The sequence below is a fragment of the Octopus sinensis genome, linkage group LG7 (genome assembly GCF_006345805.1).
Source record: "Octopus sinensis linkage group LG7, ASM634580v1, whole genome shotgun sequence".
Classification (NCBI taxonomy): domain Eukaryota; kingdom Metazoa; phylum Mollusca; class Cephalopoda; order Octopoda; family Octopodidae; genus Octopus; species Octopus sinensis.
Genome location: NC_043003.1, coordinates 21,745,677 through 21,767,878, shown reverse-complemented (window position 1 = coordinate 21,767,878; position 22,202 = coordinate 21,745,677). Strand labels below are relative to the sequence as shown.

At 37.2% G+C, this 22,202-nt stretch overlaps 1 protein-coding gene across 1 annotated transcript in view; it reads left to right on the top strand.

Annotated features, from left to right (window-relative positions):
* Nucleotides 1–7,937, top strand: part of LOC115214274 (xylose isomerase) — a 31,388-nt gene extending 23,451 nt beyond the window's left edge. Inside the window, exons 12-15 of the mRNA XM_029783419.2 lie at nucleotides 549–651; nucleotides 2,014–2,093; nucleotides 5,087–5,161; nucleotides 6,925–7,937. Of these exons, the coding sequence (XP_029639279.1) occupies nucleotides 549–651; nucleotides 2,014–2,093; nucleotides 5,087–5,161; nucleotides 6,925–7,020 (354 nt within the window). The 3' untranslated portion in view covers nucleotides 7,021–7,937. The remainder of the gene's footprint in view (nucleotides 1–548; nucleotides 652–2,013; nucleotides 2,094–5,086; nucleotides 5,162–6,924) is intronic.
* The last annotated feature ends 14,265 nt before the right edge of the window (nucleotides 7,938–22,202 follow it).

Below are 22,202 nucleotides of genomic sequence, written 5' to 3'. Positions count from 1 at the left end.
AGGGTGTGACACTTCTTCACACCTGTCCTCATCTATATGCAATACATGGCCATACCAGCACAGTCGTCTCTCTTGCACACTACATCTGATGCTTCTTATGTCCAACTTTTCTCTCAGGGCGCTTACACTTTGTCATGTATGCACACTGATATTACACATCCAGCAAAGCATACTAGCTTCATTTCTTTCAAACCTATGCATGCTCTCAGCTGTCACAGCCATGTAGCATGGCTAATCATTTATCATTTTAATGTCTACATGGGTCAGACAGAATTTGTTGAGGTAGATTTTTTTCTACTGCTGGATGATGCTTCTGGTCAGCCTGGGGCTATAGTAGAAGAGACTTGTTTAAGGTGTTACACAATCAGATTGAATCCAAAACCACATGATTGGGAAGCAAACTACTCAATCATTCCACCATACCTCTGCTGATATGTGAATGGAATGTAAATGGAATTATAAGAGAAAGCTCAGATTGTAATATCGTAGCATATTTTCAATAATTTTGTTCATTATAATTTTTCTAATGATTTCTCATTATATTTCAGACAGTCTTGCAGCAAGGTGGACTCCAGCCTGGAGGTCTGAACTTTGATTGTAAAGTACGCCGAGAGTCGACACATTTGAATGATATGTTCATTTCTCACATTGGTGTGTATGCTTGTCTTTGATCTGGACATTTTTCAAGTTCTTTGTTACCATCTGACTATACAATATCAATATTGTCTTATTAACGAAGGTAGAGAGAGAGAAAAAGAGATTTACAGTTGTTTCTTGTCATTCAATCCTGTCTTTTGTTATTTTACCAGTTACACACTGGGGTCGATATAATCGACTTAATCCGTTTGTCTGTCCTTGTTTGTCCCCTCTGTGTTTAGCCCCTTGTGGGTAGTAAAGAAATAGGTATTGCTAGAGGGTCAAACAAGGTGCCTTGCAGTATTTGTTCTGAATCTTTGTATCAAAGACATTTGTACCAAGCTGTATTGATCCCAAGTCAGTGGGTTTTCCTTTCAATAAACTTTGGTTTTAAGAAAAGAGACTTGCTTGCACAAACTCTATATGCAGTTGTGCAATACTGCGTTTTATACATGGCATGATATTTTTTTTTATAAGATAATTTAGATCCCTTTCATTTCCACTGTGTGGCACTCTGGGTAAGTGTCTTCTATAGCTCCAAACCAACCAAAACTTTGTGAGTGGATTTGGTAGACAGAAAATAAAAAGAAGCCCATCATATATATATGTGTATATCTTTGTGTTTGAGCACCACTGCCACTACTTGGCAACTAGTGTTAGTTTGTTTACATCCTTGTGGTTTAGTGGTTCAGCAAAAAAAAACCAATATTATAAAATATTAGGTTTGAAAAAATAAATATTGGGATTGATTTGGTCAACTAAACCCTTCAAAGCAGTGTCCCAGCATGGCCACGGTCCAATGACTGAAACAAATAAAAGCTGAGAAGATAAATCACATTGTGTTTTATACCATGATAACATATTACTCATGAATTTTTACAATACTTAGCACACAAAAACAAATAACGCCTCAGTAAAGTTTATATGCCAACAAAATGTGGCAGTCCTGTAAAGGACGATGTTACCTTATAGGACTGCCACATTCTGTTGTCATATAAACTTTACTATTTGGTACTGTTACTGTATATCTCTCGCTCAGAGATTTGAAACAAATAAAACCTTCTGTTGTGTCTGGGAAGAGTCATTTTCTTTTTGTGCTTTATAACACACTCACCAGTAAAATTTCCACTTTTCAATAGTTTTGACTCTCAGAGTCAAAACTATTGGAAAGGTTGCAAGATGCAACGAAAATTTTAGGAAAATAAGAATAATAAAAAGTGGAAATTTTACTAGTGAGTGTGTTATGTTATAAGGCACAAAAAGAAAATGACTCTCCCCAGACACAACAGAATATGCTTCAACACACGAACTCATATAAAGAATCTTGTAAACCAAATCCCAAAACGAAAAATAAAACCTTGTTTTTGACTTATTCAGGAGCCATGGATACATTTGCTCAAGGTTTATTAGTGGCTGCCAAAATTCTGTCTGATGGTGTTATTCCCGCTGCAGTTAAGGTAAGGATTAATTCTATGCTATCACTTGCTTACCATTTTAGTGTTTTTTGCTATATTATACTTGAATCACAAGTATTCAATTATGTGTGTGTATGGTTAAAAAGAGCAGAAGATGAATTTTAAAGCTGATTTTAGATGATTTAAAAGCTGTATCATTATAGTTATTACTATTATTATATCTAACATACACAATTTGTTGCTGGAAGTGTCATTAGTAAAGCAGCTGTTCATTTCTCATGAACTAAGACTCTTTGCACTTCCAAGGAGTGTTGTTTCCTGGATTTGCTCTACTTTCCTCCTCCTCCTCTGCCTCCTCCTTGCACCAGGACTAGAGAAGTTGTTTTGCTCTTGGGAAGGCTAAAATGTCCTCTCTACTCTATAAAAGACTTCATTCATTCAAGGCAAACAAAGCCAAAAGGTGAATTGAAGGCTAAGTATGAGTATAATAGAGGAACAGTGATAAGAGCAATAGGTTGGCAAAGGAAATAGTAATAGAAGAGACACTTTGCTTGTTGATAAGGAGACTGACTAGAAATGCAATGAGTGCAGTGTTATAGGGGGAAAAGGAAATGCGGAGAGTAATGGGAAGGAGGGAGAACAATGTATGTGAACACAGTATTAGAAGAAAGCGTAATGTGTGTGAGAGATAGTGTGTGTGTGTGTGTGTGTGTGTGTAAAGGACTGAAAGAAAGCCATAAAAATGGATAATGATGAGAGCAAGTTAGTGATGGTATGAGAAAGTGTGGTGAATGTTAATAAAGAGTGATAATGTTAATAAACAGAAGAAAGAAAGTGATGATTAGCAGTAAAGAAGGGTGATGGCACGAGGATAATATATTTCTATCATCATCATCGTTTAACGTCCGCTTTCCATGCTAGCATGGGTTGGACGATTTTGACTGAGGGCTGGTGAACCAGATGGCTGCACCAGGCTCCAATCTTGATCTGGCAGAGTTTCTACAGCTGGATGCTCTTCCTATATACATCTAGTGCCATCCATTGTTACATGAATGTTGTGATAGTAGTTTTAAAGGGTAATGCTGAACTCAGTCTTTGTTAGGTTTACTTTGAGGTCCTTCATTTGGAAACTCTGCACTTAATCTTCTACAGATTTTTCTTAAAGAACTTGTTCATTGGCTCAGAAGGTAGCTGGTCGTAACTTCCTGTTAGAGCTTGGATAACTTTATCAAACAAGAGGCAGCTGAGGATTGAGCCCTGACAGACCCATTCCTGACACAATAAATTTGTCACTGAATTCATTGCTGAGTTTCATCTTGTTGGCTGTGTCTCTGTGCATGGCTTGTATGGACCTTACAAACTCCCTTGTTTCTTTAGTGACCTCTAGGCTACAGTGTGTTGAACTCTGTTGAAGGTCTTCTTCAGATTAATGAAAATTTGGTATAATGGTTTACTTTTAGCTATGTACTGTTGCAGTTGTCTCACTAAAAAGCAAGCATCAGTAGCACCTCTTCCTGGTACAAAGCTGAACTGCATTACATCAAGGCTAATTTTGTTCCTAATCAATTGTAATAATAATAATAATAATTATAATAATAATAAAATTATTGTATACAGTGCTCGGGTGCATCACAACTTGTCAAAAGTGCGTATAAAGCATATGCAGTAATGTACAAATGTCTGGAAAGTGAACAGTGTATGAATCAGATACATGCTTGCGTGTGTATGGAGGGGAGAAAATCAGGTGTAGTGTTGGCGAATCTCAGGAAGCATGGAAGTTTTGAAGGATGCAGTGCTCTGACAACTAACAACTAATGCCAGCAGTTTGTTCCATACTTTAGCAACTCTTAGAGTGAAAAAATGTTTCCGAAAATTTTATAATTCTTTACATAACTTCCATAATCTTGTCCATCGATTTAATGCTTTTGTCATTACCACCTTCAAGTGCATCTCTTTTGCTCTTGTGACATTTTAGAATGTTACTATTACTCCAGTCATTGGCTATGGTATCTCCCTATACTGCCTAAATGTTAATGTGAGTTACTAACTTGCAACCTACCTCACCAAATATTTCCAGTATCTCAGCAACTATTCCAGAGACTTTCCATTAATCTCACACTTAGTCACAAAGCTACCAACTTCAATGGCTGGTCCCTAATAGATGCTCTTTCTCCCATATCTTCTCTTCATTCACCAACCTTGTAGCAAGACTCAAAACCAAGTCAACAAATTGCTAAGTTAAAACCATGGCATCACAACTTCTTGTTCTTGTGAGTGGCCAGGTTATGGAACAATCAGCATCCAGACATCACATGAAAAAAGTTATTAAATGTTTGTGAGATATTGTTGCATCATCTACATACAGCCACACACAAATGCCTTGCAACTTTGGTGACCCAGTATGATCGCCAGCGTTGCAAGGCATTTGCATGTGGCTGTGTGTGAATGATGTAACAACACCTTATGAACAATTCATCACCATCATCATCGTTTAGCATCCGCTTTCCATGCTGGCATGGGTTGGATGGTTCAACTGGGGTCTGGGAAGCCAGAAGGCTGCACCAGGCCCAGTCTGATCTGGCAATGTTTCTACGGCTGGATGCCCTTCCTAACGCCAACCACTCCATGATTGGATGGTGCTTTTTATGTGCCACTGGCATGGAGGCAGTCGGGGTGGCGCTGGCAATTGCCACGTTCGGATGGTTCTCTTATGGTATCACAGCTACGATTTCCATTGATGTTGATCGATTTTGATTTTGTTTTTGTTCACCACAACCTCTTATAATAATACTTCCATACCTTTTTCTTTTCCCTGTTAGTAATGGCTTTATCATTTCGCACAGCCTTCTCAAAATTGTCTCTAGTACTTTGTCTTGCTGTCAGGAATCCTCGCACATCTGATCATTACATCACAGAACATGCGCAAATCTTTTACTCTCAGCTTTTCTTCTTTGTTAAATATACTTAACATCTGACTTTTGTAGCTTAGTCTTTCCCTAAATGAATGATATATCACCTTTTTTTTTTTTCTACAGGAACGCTACAGTTCTTTCGATTCTGGGATTGGGAAAAAAATCACTGATGGTAACACAAGTTTTGAGGAATTGGAAGTAAGTATACAACAGGCTTTAAGTTATCTCAAATAATTTTTCATGACTGTGAATAAATTTTAAAGACATCATCACCATTATTATTATATTTCATATTAATTTTCAGAAATTCTTTGATTAATGTCTTTATTCATCATTAACTGGTATAGTATCAGCTCCACTTACTGTATTTATTTCTATGATATACACTCATGCATACCACTAAATTATGAACAATGAAAACCTATAAAAATAGTTTTATGATGTGCAGGAAGGGAAGTGTTTAGTCCAACTTATGATTTCAGACAGAAATACATCGAAAATATTCATATTTTCAATCCATGAAGCATATTCGGATATGACCTTTGAACCATACCGGTGTAGATTGTAAAACAGTATCTGGTTTAACATTCCGTTTTATGTCCTTTATATTTTTCTGTACTTCTATACAGAAGGATATAAAGGACATAAAATGGACTGTAAACAACTCTAGTCGAATATGGAAATTATTTTATAATGAAAATCATTAATATTTTCTTTATCAAATACATTCTCTCTGTCAATACTGACATTTTATTATTATAATTGCTGTTTTTTAATAACAGAAGCAATTACTTTTTCTGATTATTTTCCCATTCCATAGAAAAATGTAACATTATAGTTGTCAACTCTGTTACACATCAGTTGGACAATTCATTTTGATTTAGTTTTGTTATGCTCTACTGAACACTGAAATTGTAAACGAGTAATACATACTCATTCATGCATACACGCACGCGCTCCACACATACACATGTGTATATATATATATTGTGTGTGTGTGTGTGTGTGCATGTATCTAATGTATGTATGTATCTATGTATGTATGTAGCTATATGTATCTGTATGTATGCGTGCATGTGTGTATATATATATATGTATGTGTATATATGTGTATCATAAAGTATTGATGACAAATTAGTTGTCTGCAAGTGGGTAACGAAAAGGTGGGGATGTCGGGTAAAGAAGTTAACTCTGAAATCTCATTGTGAGACTGCATACCCAAAGCAGTGGGATATGTTCAGCAGTTTACAAGCAAAACTAAACCCATAGATATAATGACAGACAAAATAGATTATAATCTAAATACAGAAGTAAAGAAAAAGACAAAAAAAATTCTGTTTTACACTTTATAATCTGACTATGAGAACTGTTATTCATAGTCAACCTGACCTTTCGTTTTGTCAGTTTCTGTTTTTCCTTTTTTTTTGTGTGTGTGTGTTTTGTCTGTCACTATATTTATGGGTTTAGCTTTGTCTGTAAACTGCTGAAAATAACAAATTGCTTTGGATATGCATTCTCACAATGAGTGAATTATCGGTAGGATCTTACAAAGGATTTATTTTTAAAAAAATCACCTGACAACTTGAATATCTTAAAACAGACAGTTTTACGATTTATGATTAGAACTAATGGCATTATGTTGGTGCTTGAGAAGAAGACCCATCAAGCTGAGCAAAATCGCAGTCATGGCAGATACTGGTGTCACACAAATGGCTGTGGTGCTGGTGGCACATAAAAGCACTCTCAGAGCGGTTGGCATTAGGAAGGGCATCCAGCCGTAGATACCATGTCAAATCAGACTGGAGTCTGGTGCAGCCTTCCAGCTTACCAGCCCTGGTCAAACTGTCCAACCCATGCCAGCATGGACAACAGATGTTACATAATGATGATGAACTAAGGGTTGTTTGAAGCAGGTTAGCACCAAAAAGGTTTTAACATATATATTTTGTTTTCTACTTCAGGAATACATCATGTCACATGGTGAGCCAACAGTCAGTTCTGGACAGCAGGAACATTACCAAAGCATGGTGAACCATTATTTGAAGATTAAACAGTAATATGTTTCCATACAAAGTGGAGCAGTTTTTTTCTCCCTGGAATGCACTTCAAAAACAAGAAATAATGTTAAATAACAAAACAAAACAAAACAGTTTCTGTTTATCTGTAAGCAAATGTAAACTTTATATGTGGTAGAAACACAGGAAAAGTTAGCAATAACAATATGAAAATATACTGATAAATTTTTTTTTGTTTTTCAAAATTTTCCTTGGAATGTCTTTTGTGTTTATTTCTTTTATTATTTGAAATGCTTCATCTAAACTATAATTTACTGAGTAATTAGGGCTGCTAATTGGGTAAAAATTGTGTCGAATTTTCTTGTTTTTTTTGTATCTTCGCATTTTCTGTATTCAATTTTTAATATTTTGACACCATTTTAAGAGCAGTGGGCTGGCAGAATAATTAAAGCATTGGGAAGAATGTGTTGTAGTGTTTGTTCTGCCCTTTTACAATCCAAGTTCAAAACCTCATCATGGTCGGCTTTGACTTTCATTTCTGGGGGCAATAAACTAAAGAGACAGGCTAGTACTGGAGTTATGCAATTGACTAACTTCTCCAGCTTAAAATTGCTGACCTCCTGCCTAAATTAAAAACAATTTTGTGTTTTAATCATTATATTCTGAAGCAGACTTCATGTATTTTTATTAAATATTTTTGTAAACATATGCAAGTATCCTTTTGAGCTCAGAACCTTTATTTCTCATATAGACCATTTGAATGCCATTGATTTACATTACTATTCCAAATATTTAAATATTTTTCAAATATATGAAGTTTTAATAATAATAATAATAAGAAGAATTGGTACTTGGGTGTTAAGTATCATAGAAGGAAACCCTGTGAGACCTTTGACAACAGGTTGCTGTCTGCTCTTAGAGAATTAGCTGGAGCAAGTAAAATCAAGAGCTCTGAGAAGCAAAATAATAGTAATAATAATGATAATAATAATAATAATAATAACAACAACAGATACTGAACGGGAGTTGATATTCTGAGTAGTTTATCCTCTTCACTCCCCACATGTAATAATGCACACACAATTGTGGGGGAAACTTATATGAAATTTCCAGTGCCTTTTATTAATAACCGTTCTGTTACCATATTCCTGGTGAAATACACTGCATTTGTTTCAATTAAATTTAGAAAAATAATGAATTTTGTAAAAACACTTAGTCACTATTAAACTGGTATTTGAACATTTAAATCAATCTAAAAACAGAAAGTTTGTATCAGATTAACAGGGTGGTTCCAAGCAGGCTGGCATCAGAAGGGTTGAAACAGTATTTTAAAAATATATTCCGACTTTGATATTACAATTAAAAACGATATAAAAATAATATTTTGTTTATGGTGCTTTGTCTTTTAGATAAATATATATATTTTTTATTTGGAATAAATATTTTTAATTACAATTTATTTTACTTTGTTTTATCTCATTTTTGTATCAGAATTGTTCATCCACATTTAATATGCATTTACATTGGCTTTTAATATACTGACATGGGTGGCAGTGAGCTGGTAGAATTGTTACTGTGTCAGACAGAATGCTACTGAGTATTTTGTCTGTCCTTATGTTTTGATTTCAAATTCTGTCAAGGATGACTTTAGCTTTCATCCACTCGGGAGTCAATAAAATAAGTACCAGTTGAGCACTGAGGTCAATTGTAATCAACTAGCATCCTCCCCTACAGTTTCAAGCCTTGTACCTAGAGTAAAGTGGAGGTGCAATGGCCCAGTGGTTTGGGCAGTGGACTCGCGGTTTCGATTCCCAGACCGGGCATTGTAAGTGTTTATTGAACAAAAACACCTAAAGCTCCACAAGGCTCCGGCTGTACTCTTTCACCACAACTTTCTCTCACTTTTTCTTTCTGTTTCTGTTGTACCTGTATTTAAAAGGGCCAGCCTTGTCACACTCTGTGTCATGCTGAATCTCCCCAAGAACTACGTTAAGGGTACACGTGGCTGTGGAATGCTCAGCCACTTGCATGTTAATAAATGAGCTACATCACTGGTGCCAAGCTGTATCGGCCTTTGCCTTTCTCTTGGATAACATCAGTGGCGTGGAGAGGTGAGGCTGGTATGCATGGGCGACTGCTGGTCTTCCATAAACAACCTTGCCCAGACTTGTACCTCGGAGGGTAACTGTCTACGTGCAATCCCATGGCCATTCATGACTGAAGGGGCTCACAACAACAACAATAACCTAGAGTAGAAAGGAATGTACTGACATGGCTAGACTCTCTTTCCCACCCTACCTGATCACACTCACACTTCTAGAATGTGGGTAGTCATGTTACTCTTTACAGTAAAAATTATAGGCACATAAATGTGCAGTTAACAAGTTTCATTTGCCAACCATGTGGTTTCAAGTCCAGTCCCACTGTGTGACACCTTGGACAAGTGTCTTCTACTATAGGTCTGGAGCCACCGAAAAAAAAAAAACTTGTGAGTGGATTTGGTAGATGGAAACTGAAACCAGATTGTCATACATACATACAATTTTATTAAACCTGAAAAAAATCCTCAAACTGTTACTCCAAGTTTCACCTGACCAATCATCAGACAGTTATGATAATACAGGATAATGAAGTCTTATAAATTGTGATTCTGTGTGTGTATGTATGTATGTGTGTGTGTATATATATATGTAAATGTAATATGTGACAATTATTCGGTAGCCATGATAAAACCAAGTTTTATCATGGCTACCGAATAATTGTCACATATTACATTTACAGATAAATTCCTCTATTTACATAATATCGAGGTCTCTTTCTTTCTTTTGTTGTCTTACCATTTTTATCTCTCTCTCTCTCTCTCTCTCTCTCTCTATATATATATATATTATATATATATATATATATGATGTGTGTGTATACCTACATACATGTGTATTTTTTTGGGGTTTTTACTCAACAGCACCTTGACAACCTGTTTTGGTTTGTTTATGTCCCCCATAACTTGGAGGCTTGGTAAAAGAAACTGATAGAATAAATACCAGGCTTAAGAAGTAGGTTCTGGAGTTGATTTGTTCAACTAAACCCTTCAAGGTGGTGCTCCAAGATGACTAGTCCGATGACTGAAACAAGTAAAAGATAAAATATAATAGAAGTTTGTGATGAAAAGAATCTTAGTTAGAAATATATAAAAATTTCTAAAATTTTGCAGAGGAAGTGGGTAGGAAAATGTGATGGGAAGGGACAAGTTAAAGACATGTATATAGGAGTTGATTTGATTCACTATCTACAAGAACTAAAAGTACATTGATATGTGTTATGTTGCACGTTTGGATGACTTCTACTCAACTCAACTCGTCTAGACTTCTCCCTCTATATCTACGTATTGGGCTAGCCTACTTCATCATCTGGGGGCGTCCACACAACAATATGCATGACCAGACGTGTGTGTGTGGTCATAAAATTCACAAGAACTTAGAGTATATACTAGGGGGTACTGAACAGTTCCTGGCTTTAAGGGCATTGTGAAAAGCCTGGTTGGAGGCCTAATCTTCCGAGTTCTTTTACAGGGCTTAGAAAAACTGAAGGACCTTTGCAATAAGTGTGTGATAGAATTTTCTACAGCTGGATGCTCTCCTTGGTACCAACCCTCACCTGTTTCCAAGTTATATAATAATCTTCCAGTCTATCAAACAACAAACATCCTGGACATGGTTATGTGGAGAACTAGAAACAAACAACACCATTCCAACAAGCCTTTTGTTTATGAAGATTGTACAACATGTCAAGAAGTGCAGACTTGCTTTCATAGTGAACTGCAAGCAAATGACACTACCTGCATGAACAGTGAGGATGTTTCGTTTTACAATCAGCAAATGCACATCAAGATGAGAAGTATATGAACGCACTTATACACATGCACACATACATATATACATCTGTCCATACATGCATATATGCATGGGGAGCCTGTGGAAGAAAGTAGATCTAGAAAGACATGGAACGAGGTGGTGAAACATAATCTTCAGATTTTGAGTCTTAAGGAAGCAATGACAAGTGATTGAGACCTTTGGCAATCTGCTTTGCTTTAAAAGACATGTCAAGCCAAGTGAAATCATTGACATGGACAGTGCTGCTGGTGACATGTAAAAGGCACTTGCTAAACTCTTCGGGTGGTTAGCATTAGGAAGGGCATCCAGCCATAGAAACCAAGCCACACCAGACATGAGCCTGGTACAGCTCACTGGTTTATCATTTCCAGTCAAATTGTCTGGAAATGGATGCTAAATGATGATCATGATACAACAGGTTTGCTCAAATTCACTTACAAGATACTGGCCAACCTGCAGCTATAGTACAGGACATCAGTTGACAGCATTCTCATAGTGGGACTGAAACCCTAAACATGGTTTTGAAGCAAACTTCTTAATCACACAGCCATGCCAGCAGGAATTTTTTTTTTCTTTTTTATACAAAGTGAAAGCATTAACAGTGAAACCTATTAAAACTGAAGATATTATCTCACATTACAATTGAGATGTTATTGTTTCACTTTTGAGATGTAATACAGAAATAGTGTAAGAGATAAGAGATTGCACCTGGCTCACATGAGGCTAGAAGTTGAAAATTTCTTTGGCCCATGACACTGCATGGACCCTAAGTAAGGCATATGTAAAATTTGAATGAAACTGGTTGGGTGGTTCTTGAGTTTAGTGATGCACACATACAGACAGACAGACACACATTCTCAGTTTTTATATAAATAGATATAGATACATATACATACATACATACATACATGGTGGCTGCCCCCTCGTTATCGAGTATGGCCATTGCACGAAGCTTAATCAATGTTGTTATCGTGCTATGCCTGTGTAAGAAGATTTTTTTAAAGTGAGGAAAGGCTGTGCACTGAGTCAGTCCCACTCACTAAGCAACAGTAGCCATAATCCGAAAAGAAGAACAAGTCAACATCATCGGTAATCACTGAGCCACAGGTTTTATGTCGGCGTTATCCCAGTTACCTGAGTTACCTTCTCCTAGAAGGATGCCCTAACAAAGGCTAGGAGTCCTTCACTCCCAATGGCTTAACCGCGCGATCGGGTACTCAGTCCTATTATTTCTATGTCCTCGCACATGATACAGCCTTAAAACATTTATTGGATGGCCGTTGATTCTCAGGAGTTCCTCCGCCCTTTGACGGGTTTTGTTTTCCATCCCGCAGGGTGTCCAATAAACACCTTCCTCACCAAGCAAGCTTGGTGGGCTTGCTGGTTTAGTCGCCGACGACCTGACCATGCAACAGGTTGTACTGGGTTACATGTTACCAGTAACACTCGAAAGTGACCTGACACACATACATACATACATACATATATATCTGTATATATAACATACACATACACACGCACACACATTCACACACATAAACACATATACACTTGTCATCAGACTAGAAGAATGTGTGACATTCATTAATTCCGGTGATTCCATAGAGTTACCTATTACAATAAAGTTCAAAGTAATTTCAAATAAAAAAAGTAAATTTCATTAATAAAAGCTGGTTAAAATCTTAGTGATGCAACATTTTATAGACATATTTACAGTTCTCTGTGTACTCTTAAAACACCCAAAATATAAATCTTTGACATGACAGACACTCAACATTAATACAATTCTTTTCACCATCTGAACAGAACTGAACAAACTTTTCATTAATAAACGTCTGGTTCATCCCACCAAACTAGTTTGATTACAATGAAAGATTTACTTATGACTTGCCTAGGTGGGCTTATCTCTATAAAGTAATAAGCTGGTTATAGGGGGGAAAAAAAAGAATGAAAAAAATATAAAAAAACATGCTTATGTCTGTCTTTGAAGGTCATTTCTATTCAAACCACCTATAACAGTGGTTACTTCAATAGTTAAAAGCTTTGTGTTCGGAACCTTATCTTTGAACTGTAATATGTATATATATATCCCTTTCATATAACGAAAAGTACCAAGTCACGCTGAAACCTGTGACATAAATAAAACCACATAGCACAAAGGTATGGTTATATAAGACGTAAATCATCAGTCAATATGTGATGTGTTTGTAAGTTATTTGCATAAGACCAGGTCAAAATTTGGGTTGTTAAACTAAAAAGTAATTCACAGTTGTTTATAAGTAATAATACTTTTAAAAATAATATTAAAGTCTTTTGTCATGTATGAGGAAATATTTTGTATTGTCTCAGCTAAAAACAATTTAAACTGTTTGACATTTCATCAAAATTACTGAAATAATTCACAGCTATTTATAATTAATACTACAATAAAATACTGATATTAAAATCTTTTGTCATGAGTAAGAAATATTTTATAAGGTCTCCACCAAAAAGCAATGTAAACCGTTTGACATTTCATTAAAATTATTAAGTAGAAGATAATAGCAGTAAAAAAATTGTTAACAAAAATACAGCTGCTTGGGCACCAAAAACACTTGACTGGTTCACATGACAGACAGAAAGACAAGCAGTTGTGATGGTACATTATAGTTAACCTTTTGACACTACCAGCACTGTACTTTTATTAACACAAACTTAATGAGCAATGGTAGTTTGTGTAGCAATGTGTAAAGGAATATATGGAATGTGGTAATTAATTTACTTCTTAGTTTTACTTCCATGATGAAATGAAAAAGATTAACCCTTTCATTACCAACCCAGCTGAAACCAGCCCTGGCTCTGGGTACAAATGTCTTATTTTCCTAAGTTTTGAATAAAAATCTTCCACCAAACCTTAGTCACAATTTATGTTCCCAACACTAGCTGAATGATAACTAAATTATTTTACTAAATTCTTTGTTATATTTAAAGTAATTGAAAGAAACACAGAGCATCTGAATAGAAATACAGTAACGAAAGGATTAAAATATAACAGTTTGTTGTTTTCAGTTTATTATTTTGATGGCATTCATAAATTTGTAAGTTTAATAATGTTTAAATTATTCGGACTCATGATCATAAGATTGTGGTTTCAACTCCTGGACTGGGTGGTACATTGTGTTCTTGAGCAAAACACTTCATTTCATATTGCTCCAGTTCACTCAGCTGGCAAAAATGAGTAATCTTGCAACGGGCCAGCATCCCATCCAGGTGGGAAATTTATATGCCATGGAAGCAAGGAAACCATTCCTTATGAGTCAGCATAATTCAACAAGGTAACTTTACCTTACCTTACATACCATTCAGGTAGTTCTGTCAAATGTAACGCTTATTTATTCATAATTTGAATTAATTATGCATTAACTCATAGACTTGGGTTCATGATAACATGAGTGTTTACTTTTAGAATAAAATTCTAGGGTAGGTGTGAGAGGCTGAACCTGGTCAGTTTAAATACTAAAAGGTTAAACAAAAATGAGTTAAAGGAAGGCATGTATTTAAGTAACAAATGCTCTTTTACTCTTTTACTTGTTTTAGTCATTTGACTGTGGCCATGCTGGAGCACTGCCTTTAGTCGAGCAAATCAACCCCAGGACTTATTCTTTGTAAGCCTAGTACTTATTCTATCTCACCCTTTTGCCGAACCGCTAAGTTATGGAGGCGTAAGCACACTAGCATCGGTTGTCAAGCGATGTTGGGGGACAAACACAGACACACACAAACATATACACACACATACATATATATGACGAGCTGCTTTCAGTTTCCGTCTACCAAATCCACTCACGAGGCTTTGGTTGGCCTGAGGCTATAGTAGAAGACACTTGTCCAAGGTGCTACTGAAAAAGCACCATGTATATGCTGTAAAGGCTATCCAACTATAGAAACCATGTTAAAGCAAACTTGCCCGTATGGAAGATGAATATTAAATGATAATGATGATGGTGGTGGTGGTGGTGGTGATGATGATGATGATGATTTTTTTAAAAGTTATTTTTACTGATTTAGATCAAGAGGAAAAATGCTGTGCCCATGGCCTTTAGTGGCCCTCCAAGAACAGCAAAAATGATGTGGTTAATGTTCCTTTTAAACATTTATGAGCTGAATAGTAGATCAAGTTAACTGCAATACATGACTGCTATTTATTCATTGATTAAGGAAGTATTGAATTGTTAATCAACTTCAGTGGGAATTAATCTTATAGCTCACTAGAGTGTAACTAAATTTCTGCTTAATGACAATGCTAGTTTTCTATAACATGTTTCTATAACTTGCCGCAGTCAACATAGATAATGTTTCATTTGTCAATGGCTTACTTTCAAGCATTGCTAATGAAGAAAAAGATGTTCTACTTGATAGATCAACTGATTAACAACAGCAGGCAAATTGCCTTCAAATTACATGCTACTGTTTTGAAAAAAAAAATGGGGACACATTCGAAAATGCAGACTGAGATAAGCAACACCTTGAAGAAAGATGGGATAGCCATGGCTGGAATTTATTTGACCATAAGACTGTTCAATGATGTTTGATCTGAGGTTCAGCAACATCTAGAAACTCCTGCACAACAATATTACTGACAATGACACTTAACTTTCAGTCACACGATTCAACAGGTACCATCCGGTGCCACAGTTCATTTGAATAATTTATGAATGTTTTGTTTTCTTAGTTTACAGAGATCTAAAAAGACGATTAGAAAAGCCCTGAAACATATTCTTCTTTGTAAAAGAGACTAATAGAATAATTTCCAGGCATAAAAAATTAAGTACTGGGTTCAATTTATTTGACTAAAGTTTTTCCAGGTAGTGCCCCAACATGACCACGCTCTAATGACTGATACAAGTAAAAGATAAAAGATGTATATATGTAACTTAGCGGTTTGGCAAAAGAGACCGATAGAATAAGTACTAGGCTTACAAAGAATAAGTCCTGGTGTCGATTTGCTTGACTAAAGGTGGTGCTCCAGCATGGCTGCAGACTGAAACAAGTAAAAGAGTAAAAGAGTAACAGGTACAACTGAAGAAGGGGAATATTCTTTATGTTTTATGCGAATTTCCGCAGGTCGTCTCTTTGACAGAGTTGTAGTCTTGGATCAAATGCAGACCGAGAAAGGGTGCTTAGCACCTTGAGTGCCATCAAGCTCTCTCCACCCTCCACCAAGCAGGCAATGTGATTGGTAGTGGTTCCACTCTAGCGTTCTATAGAGGGTTAGTGGAAGAAAAGTGTGACGACATTCTCGGGGAAACTCTAGGCGTTGACGATAACGAGCTAAACAGTCTGTTCGGGAGAACTTTCGGGCCGGGGCCAATGGATAATTTCCAAAGGTTCCTCGCCTGGCAGTGCTACCGAGGGGCTCTGCCTATTCGGGATAAACTCTACCGACTCTGAAGTGCCGTCAGACGGGCCTGCCCGAGGTGTGCCCAGGATGACGAAACTGTTCTGCATGCACTCGTCCAGTGCCCAAGTATTGCTGAACTATGGGTTTATGTCGAACAGCTACTGTTGCATATAGGATGGATCTGGCTATCAGCTGAATCCATAGTGAGGATTGTCCCGCCGACCTCCTTTAACTAGGAGGGCAAGGCAGTTTTCCTTTGCCTAGTGGCTGTAGGGAAAGAGGTGATATGGTGGACCCGTTTGAAAGTGCTAAGGTCAGACACTTTCCTTTTTGGCCAAGGTCTCATCAACTTTTTCAAGTTTCACTTGAAAAGGAAGATGAGAGTAGAGAGGGAAGTGCTGTCTGGTAGCAAGTTTATTGAAAGGTGGGTGAATGTCGCAAGAATGGCCAGTATGAATGGACCAATTCTAAGGATACACCAGTGAAAAATTAAAAGGAAATATAAAAGGAGAAAGGGGCTCTCTCTTTTGACCAGGCTTCCGTGGCTTTTATGGGTTTTTTCCACGAGTAACCTTTCGAAGCGGCTCCCCCTATTGGGAGTTTTAATTGTTACTTACATTTCGTTGTTATCCTGCTTTTGAACACAAACTTTTTTCAAACGGACAAAATCCTTTGTAACTTTCGTCCTGTGTTTTGTCCCTTTATGTTTTAATTGATTTTTGTTAACCCTTGTGGCCAATAAATGAATTAATTATTATTATTATTATTATTATTATATATATATATATGCCCCTTTTGAGTATGCCCAGCACTTTGCCACCATCTCTATCCTGCTGTCTCCTACTCTCTCTCTCTCTCCTTCTCCTACATTTTCCTCAGGTTGGGTAACCATGTATTTCCTTTGCAGCAGTGCACCTGTTTCTGTCTTCATTCCTGATCCCTCCCCACCCAACTGGGTAACCTTGTACCTCCACTACAGCAAGACACCTATTTCTGTCTTACTATAACCTTTCATCATCTGACACATGATTACCTTCTCCAATGTTCCTTCCTCTCTCAAAAGCAGTTTCTTTTGTCTTGCAAATACTTGGTGACCCTTAAAAGCACCTGGCCCACACTGTAAAGTGGTTGGCATTTGGAAGGGCATCCAGCTGTAAAAACCTTGCCAAAACTGACCTTGCCTGTGCTTGTGCCGCATAAAAAGCACTAAGTTCACTCTGCTGAATGGTTGGTGTTAGGAAGGGCATCCAGCTGTAAAAAGCCTGCCAAAACAGTCACAGAAGTCTGGTGCGGGCTTCTGCCTGGCTGGCTCCTACCAAACTGTCCCACCCATGCCAGCATAGAAGGTGAACATCAAGTGATGAAGATGATGATGATATGTATACTACATTTTTGTATTTGGTTTGCATGATTCTTTATGTGAATTTGCGTGTTTAAACAAACCTTGTGTCATGGGAGGATCATTACAACAATAATAATAAACATATACACTGGTTTAATATTGTTGTGGGTTCAGCTTAAGAACAGTTGACGGCGGCCTACATTTGGCAATGAATCCATTGTTCTGCCAGATGCGGGTTGATTAATTAGCTCTGGGGAGGCTCCCCGACCCTGTCAGGTGAATTAAAGTTCAGTGTGTGAGAGACAGTGAAAGAGGAAGACAGATTAAAGAAATCTGAGGAGCTGACAAGCGAGAGGATGATAGAGAATGTGAAAGAGGAAGACAGATTAAGGAATCTGAGGAGCTGACAAGGGAGAGAGTGAGTGCTAAGAGAGATTGGGAGTAGTGACAGAGCAAGAGGTTTTGGCAGTCGGTATTTGGAAGTCAAGGCGAGTGGTTGGATTTAGCGGCCAGGATTTGGTATTCAGGGCAAGCAGGTTAGCAAGTTGGATTTAGCGGTGCTAAGAGAGATGAGGTACAGTATGAGACATTGGCTATTATAGTAGGAACTAAGGTACGTGAATTGTGTATTGATATGTGAAGAAAAAGAAGGAAAAAGAATCGATGTAAAGAGACTGTAAAAGAAATGAGACAGTGAAAAGAACAATGTGAACTGTGTAAAGACATTGTGTACAGAGTTGTGTTAAGGCAAAAGAGAACTGTGTAATGAACATTGAACTGTTAGGCCTTTAATGTCCTTTGAACTGTAACTTTAATGTGATTTGAAACAGAACTGTTGTCTCTGGACATGTACTCTTGAAATGCTGTTGTTATTGAATTTGATGTGTTGTTACCGGACAGTTTAAATGCTTTGATCTGTGGTATACCTGTATGATGTATTGAGTTGTTTAATTTGACATGTCCTCTTTAAATGTATCTGATATGTATTTGATGTTGTAACAATTAATAGTCATATAAACTAAATGTGAGCCAATTGCCTTCTTTGTGTCTCTCTCGATTGCCTCTGTCTTTGTGTCTCTTCTTGCGGCTGCTGTTGTAGTTGTTGTTGTCTCTCTCTCCTCTCCGAGTTCCTGTGGCGAGCTTTCTCGCCGATCGACCGAGCGACGGCAGGTGGTCCATAACAATATCATTTCTTTATTGTTAGTCAATCTAACTGACTAACTGATTGTTTGTTTAATGTGTTAGTTCAAGAATCAATCTGTTGCTTGTTTGTCAAAGGCCTTTCATTGCGATTCATTGACATCATCAATGACATGCTTTCCCTCTTTAAAGTCTGCCTAAGATATTTAAGAAATTTGACTTACAATAAAGAAGTGATATTGAACCAGTGCATGTGTTTATTATTATTGACGTAATGACCTTCCCAAGACACAAACTATATCATCACCATCATCATCATTTAATGTCTGTTTAGTCTTTGCTGGCACGGGTCGGATGGTGTAACCAGAGCTGGTAAGCTGTGGGAGGTGGGAGTGGGGTTTGGACCATGCACCAGACTCCAGTCTGAATTGGCATGGTTTCTATGGCTGAATGCCCTTCCAAATGCCAACCACTTTACAGAGTGTGCTGGGTGCTTTTATGACACCACACAAGGAATTTTACATGGCATTGCACATGCGCTTTTACACGGGGTATTTCACCGTGTGTGTGTGTGTGTGTGTGTGTGTGTATGTGCGTGTGTGTGTGTGTACGTACATATATATATATTGGCCTGCTCGCTTAGCCAGCGGGGTAGCGTCATTTGAAGGCTAAAACAATGCGAAGCGCATTGTGACCAGCGATGTGTAGCAACATCTGATAGCCTGGTCGGTCATATGATCACGTGATATATATATATATATATATATATATATATTTGCATGTGTGTGTGTACTAGTGTTAATGCCTTATAATATAAATTCCTACATGCTTGTAACTCACTACATAGGTGAACTTAGTCATTCAGTAAACTGAGATCAATTAAATGCATATCAAAACACTGAGGTGAGGTCAACATAACTGACTATAATTTTTGGATGGACTGCTTCAGCAAGGTTACTGTGCCACTAAGTTACGGGGACATAAACACACCAGCATCGGTTGTCAAGCAATTTGTGGGGGGGACAAACACAGTAACACAGACACACAAACATATACACACACACATACATATATATTATATATACATATATACGACGGGCTTCTTTCAATTTCTGTCTACCAAATCCGCTCACGAGGCTTTGGTTGGCCTGAGGCTATAGTAGAAGACACTTGTCCAAGGTGCCACGCAGTGAGACTGAACCTGGAACCATGTGGTTTGTAAGCAAGCTACTTACAACACAGCCACTTTCAGCAGTGTTAATTATTATTGTAAATTATCTTTGCTGCATTCAGTTATCGGCAACCAGTATCAACTCCCAAGAAGGTAAGATAATCTCATGGATCAAACATTTTCAAAATTCTCTGTTTTTGTATATGTTAACCTTTTAGCATTCAGATTACACTGCCAACTATGATGCTTATTGTTTTAAATTAATCATGATGTTTACTGTTTTAAATCAATAAAAATTTTAATTAATCATGATGCTTATTGTTTTAAATTAATCAAAATTTAAATTAATCAATTTAAATTAATTATTGTTTTAAAATAATCAAAAAATGGCGAGCTGACAGAATTATTAACAACACCAGACAAAATACCTGGTGGCATTTTGTCCATCTTTACATTCTGAGTTCCAATTCCACCAAGGTCATCTTTGCCTTTCATCCTTTTAGGGGCCAATAAAATAAGTACCAACTGAACTGAGGGATCGATATAATCAACTTACCCTGCTTCCTGTTGAACATTGGGTCAATGTAATCCATTTATCCCCTGCCCCAGAATTGCTGGTCGTGAGCCAAAATTTGAAATCATTATTTTAAATTAATCAAAAGGTGGTGAGCTGGCAGAATTGTTAGCCTGCTGGCCAAAATGCTTAGTGGCATTTTGTTTGCCTTTACATTCTGAGTTCAAATTCTACCAAGGTCAACTTTGCCTTTTATCTTTTCAGGGTCGATGAAATATGTACCAGTTGCATACTGGGGTTGATATATTCGACTAGCCCTTCCCCAAAATTTCAGGCCTTGTGCCTTTAGTAGAAAGGATTATTTTTAATTAACCACACCTTATCTCATAGCTTTGTGATTTCAATGATGTAATTATTTATTTCAGAATGACATTGTAGGGTAAGTGTGAAAAGCCAAATATGGCAAGTTTGATCATAAGGCAGGTAGAATATTCAGGCTGGATATGGCTGGTTTAAATGTAAAAGGGTTAAGTGTCTTGTCTGCTGAAGATAAGGCAAGATGACTGCTGTGCTGATGGTGTATACTGAAGTAGAAACATGTCCACAGCTGTCTTCTTGTCTTCTGTCAGACTGTCTCTTCATTAATGATACGTCAATTTTTACTCTTTTAGTCTTTTACTTGTTTCAGTCATTTGACTGCAGCCATGCTGGAGTACTGCCTTTTAGTTGAGCAAATCAACCCCTGGACTTATTCTTTATAAGCCTAGTACTTATTCTATCATTTCTTTCACCAAACCGCTAAGTTACGGGGACGTAAACACACCAGCATCGGTTGTCAAGCGATGGTGAGGGTACAAACACAGACACACAAACAACACACACATACATATATACAATGGGCTTCTTTCAGTTTCCGTCCACCAAATCCACTCACAAGGCTTTGGTTTACCCAAGGCTATTGTAGAAGACATTTGCCCAAGGTGCCACGCAGTGGGACTGTACCTGGAACCATGTGGTTGGTAAGCAAGCTACTTACCATATAGCAACTCCTATGTCTTGAAGAATTCTTGATTCACGAGAATCTCTCTTCTGTATCAATTGCCACCAAGCAATTGGTTTACCATCTCTTGAATTGGAGACAATTTCAATAAATAAAGAATTTATATATATCATTTAATTCACCCTCATTCATCATTATTGGTCAAATACAGAGAATCAAATGTTATTAAAATTTTTTGTCTGATGAATTTTTAATTGGAGATATCTTACATGTTTCTCCTACATGTACAACTTTATTACTCCTATTAGCAAAAGAAATACGTGTAATGGTGAATAAAAAATACCAAAAATATTTCTAATCCCGTTTTGATATATAGTTACTTTGTAAAAAGTATTTCCCTGAATTTTCAACTTGCTTACCAACCACATGGTTCTGGGTTTAGTCCCACTGCGTGGCACCTTGGGACAAGTGTCTTCTACTATAGCCTTGGGCCGACCAAAGCCTTGTGGATGTGGTAGACGGAAACTGAAAGAAGGCCGTCGTATATATGTGTGTGTGTGTGTGTGTATGTATATATATATATATATATATATATATATATAAATTATATATATGTATGTGCGTGTATATGTTTGTGTGTCTGTGTTTGTACCCCCAGCATCGCTTGACAACCGATGCTGGTGTGTTTACGTCCCCGTAACTTAGTGGTTCGGCAAAAGGGCTCGATAGAATAAGTACTAGGCTTACAAAGAATAAGTCCTGGGGGCGATTTGCTCGACTAAAGGCG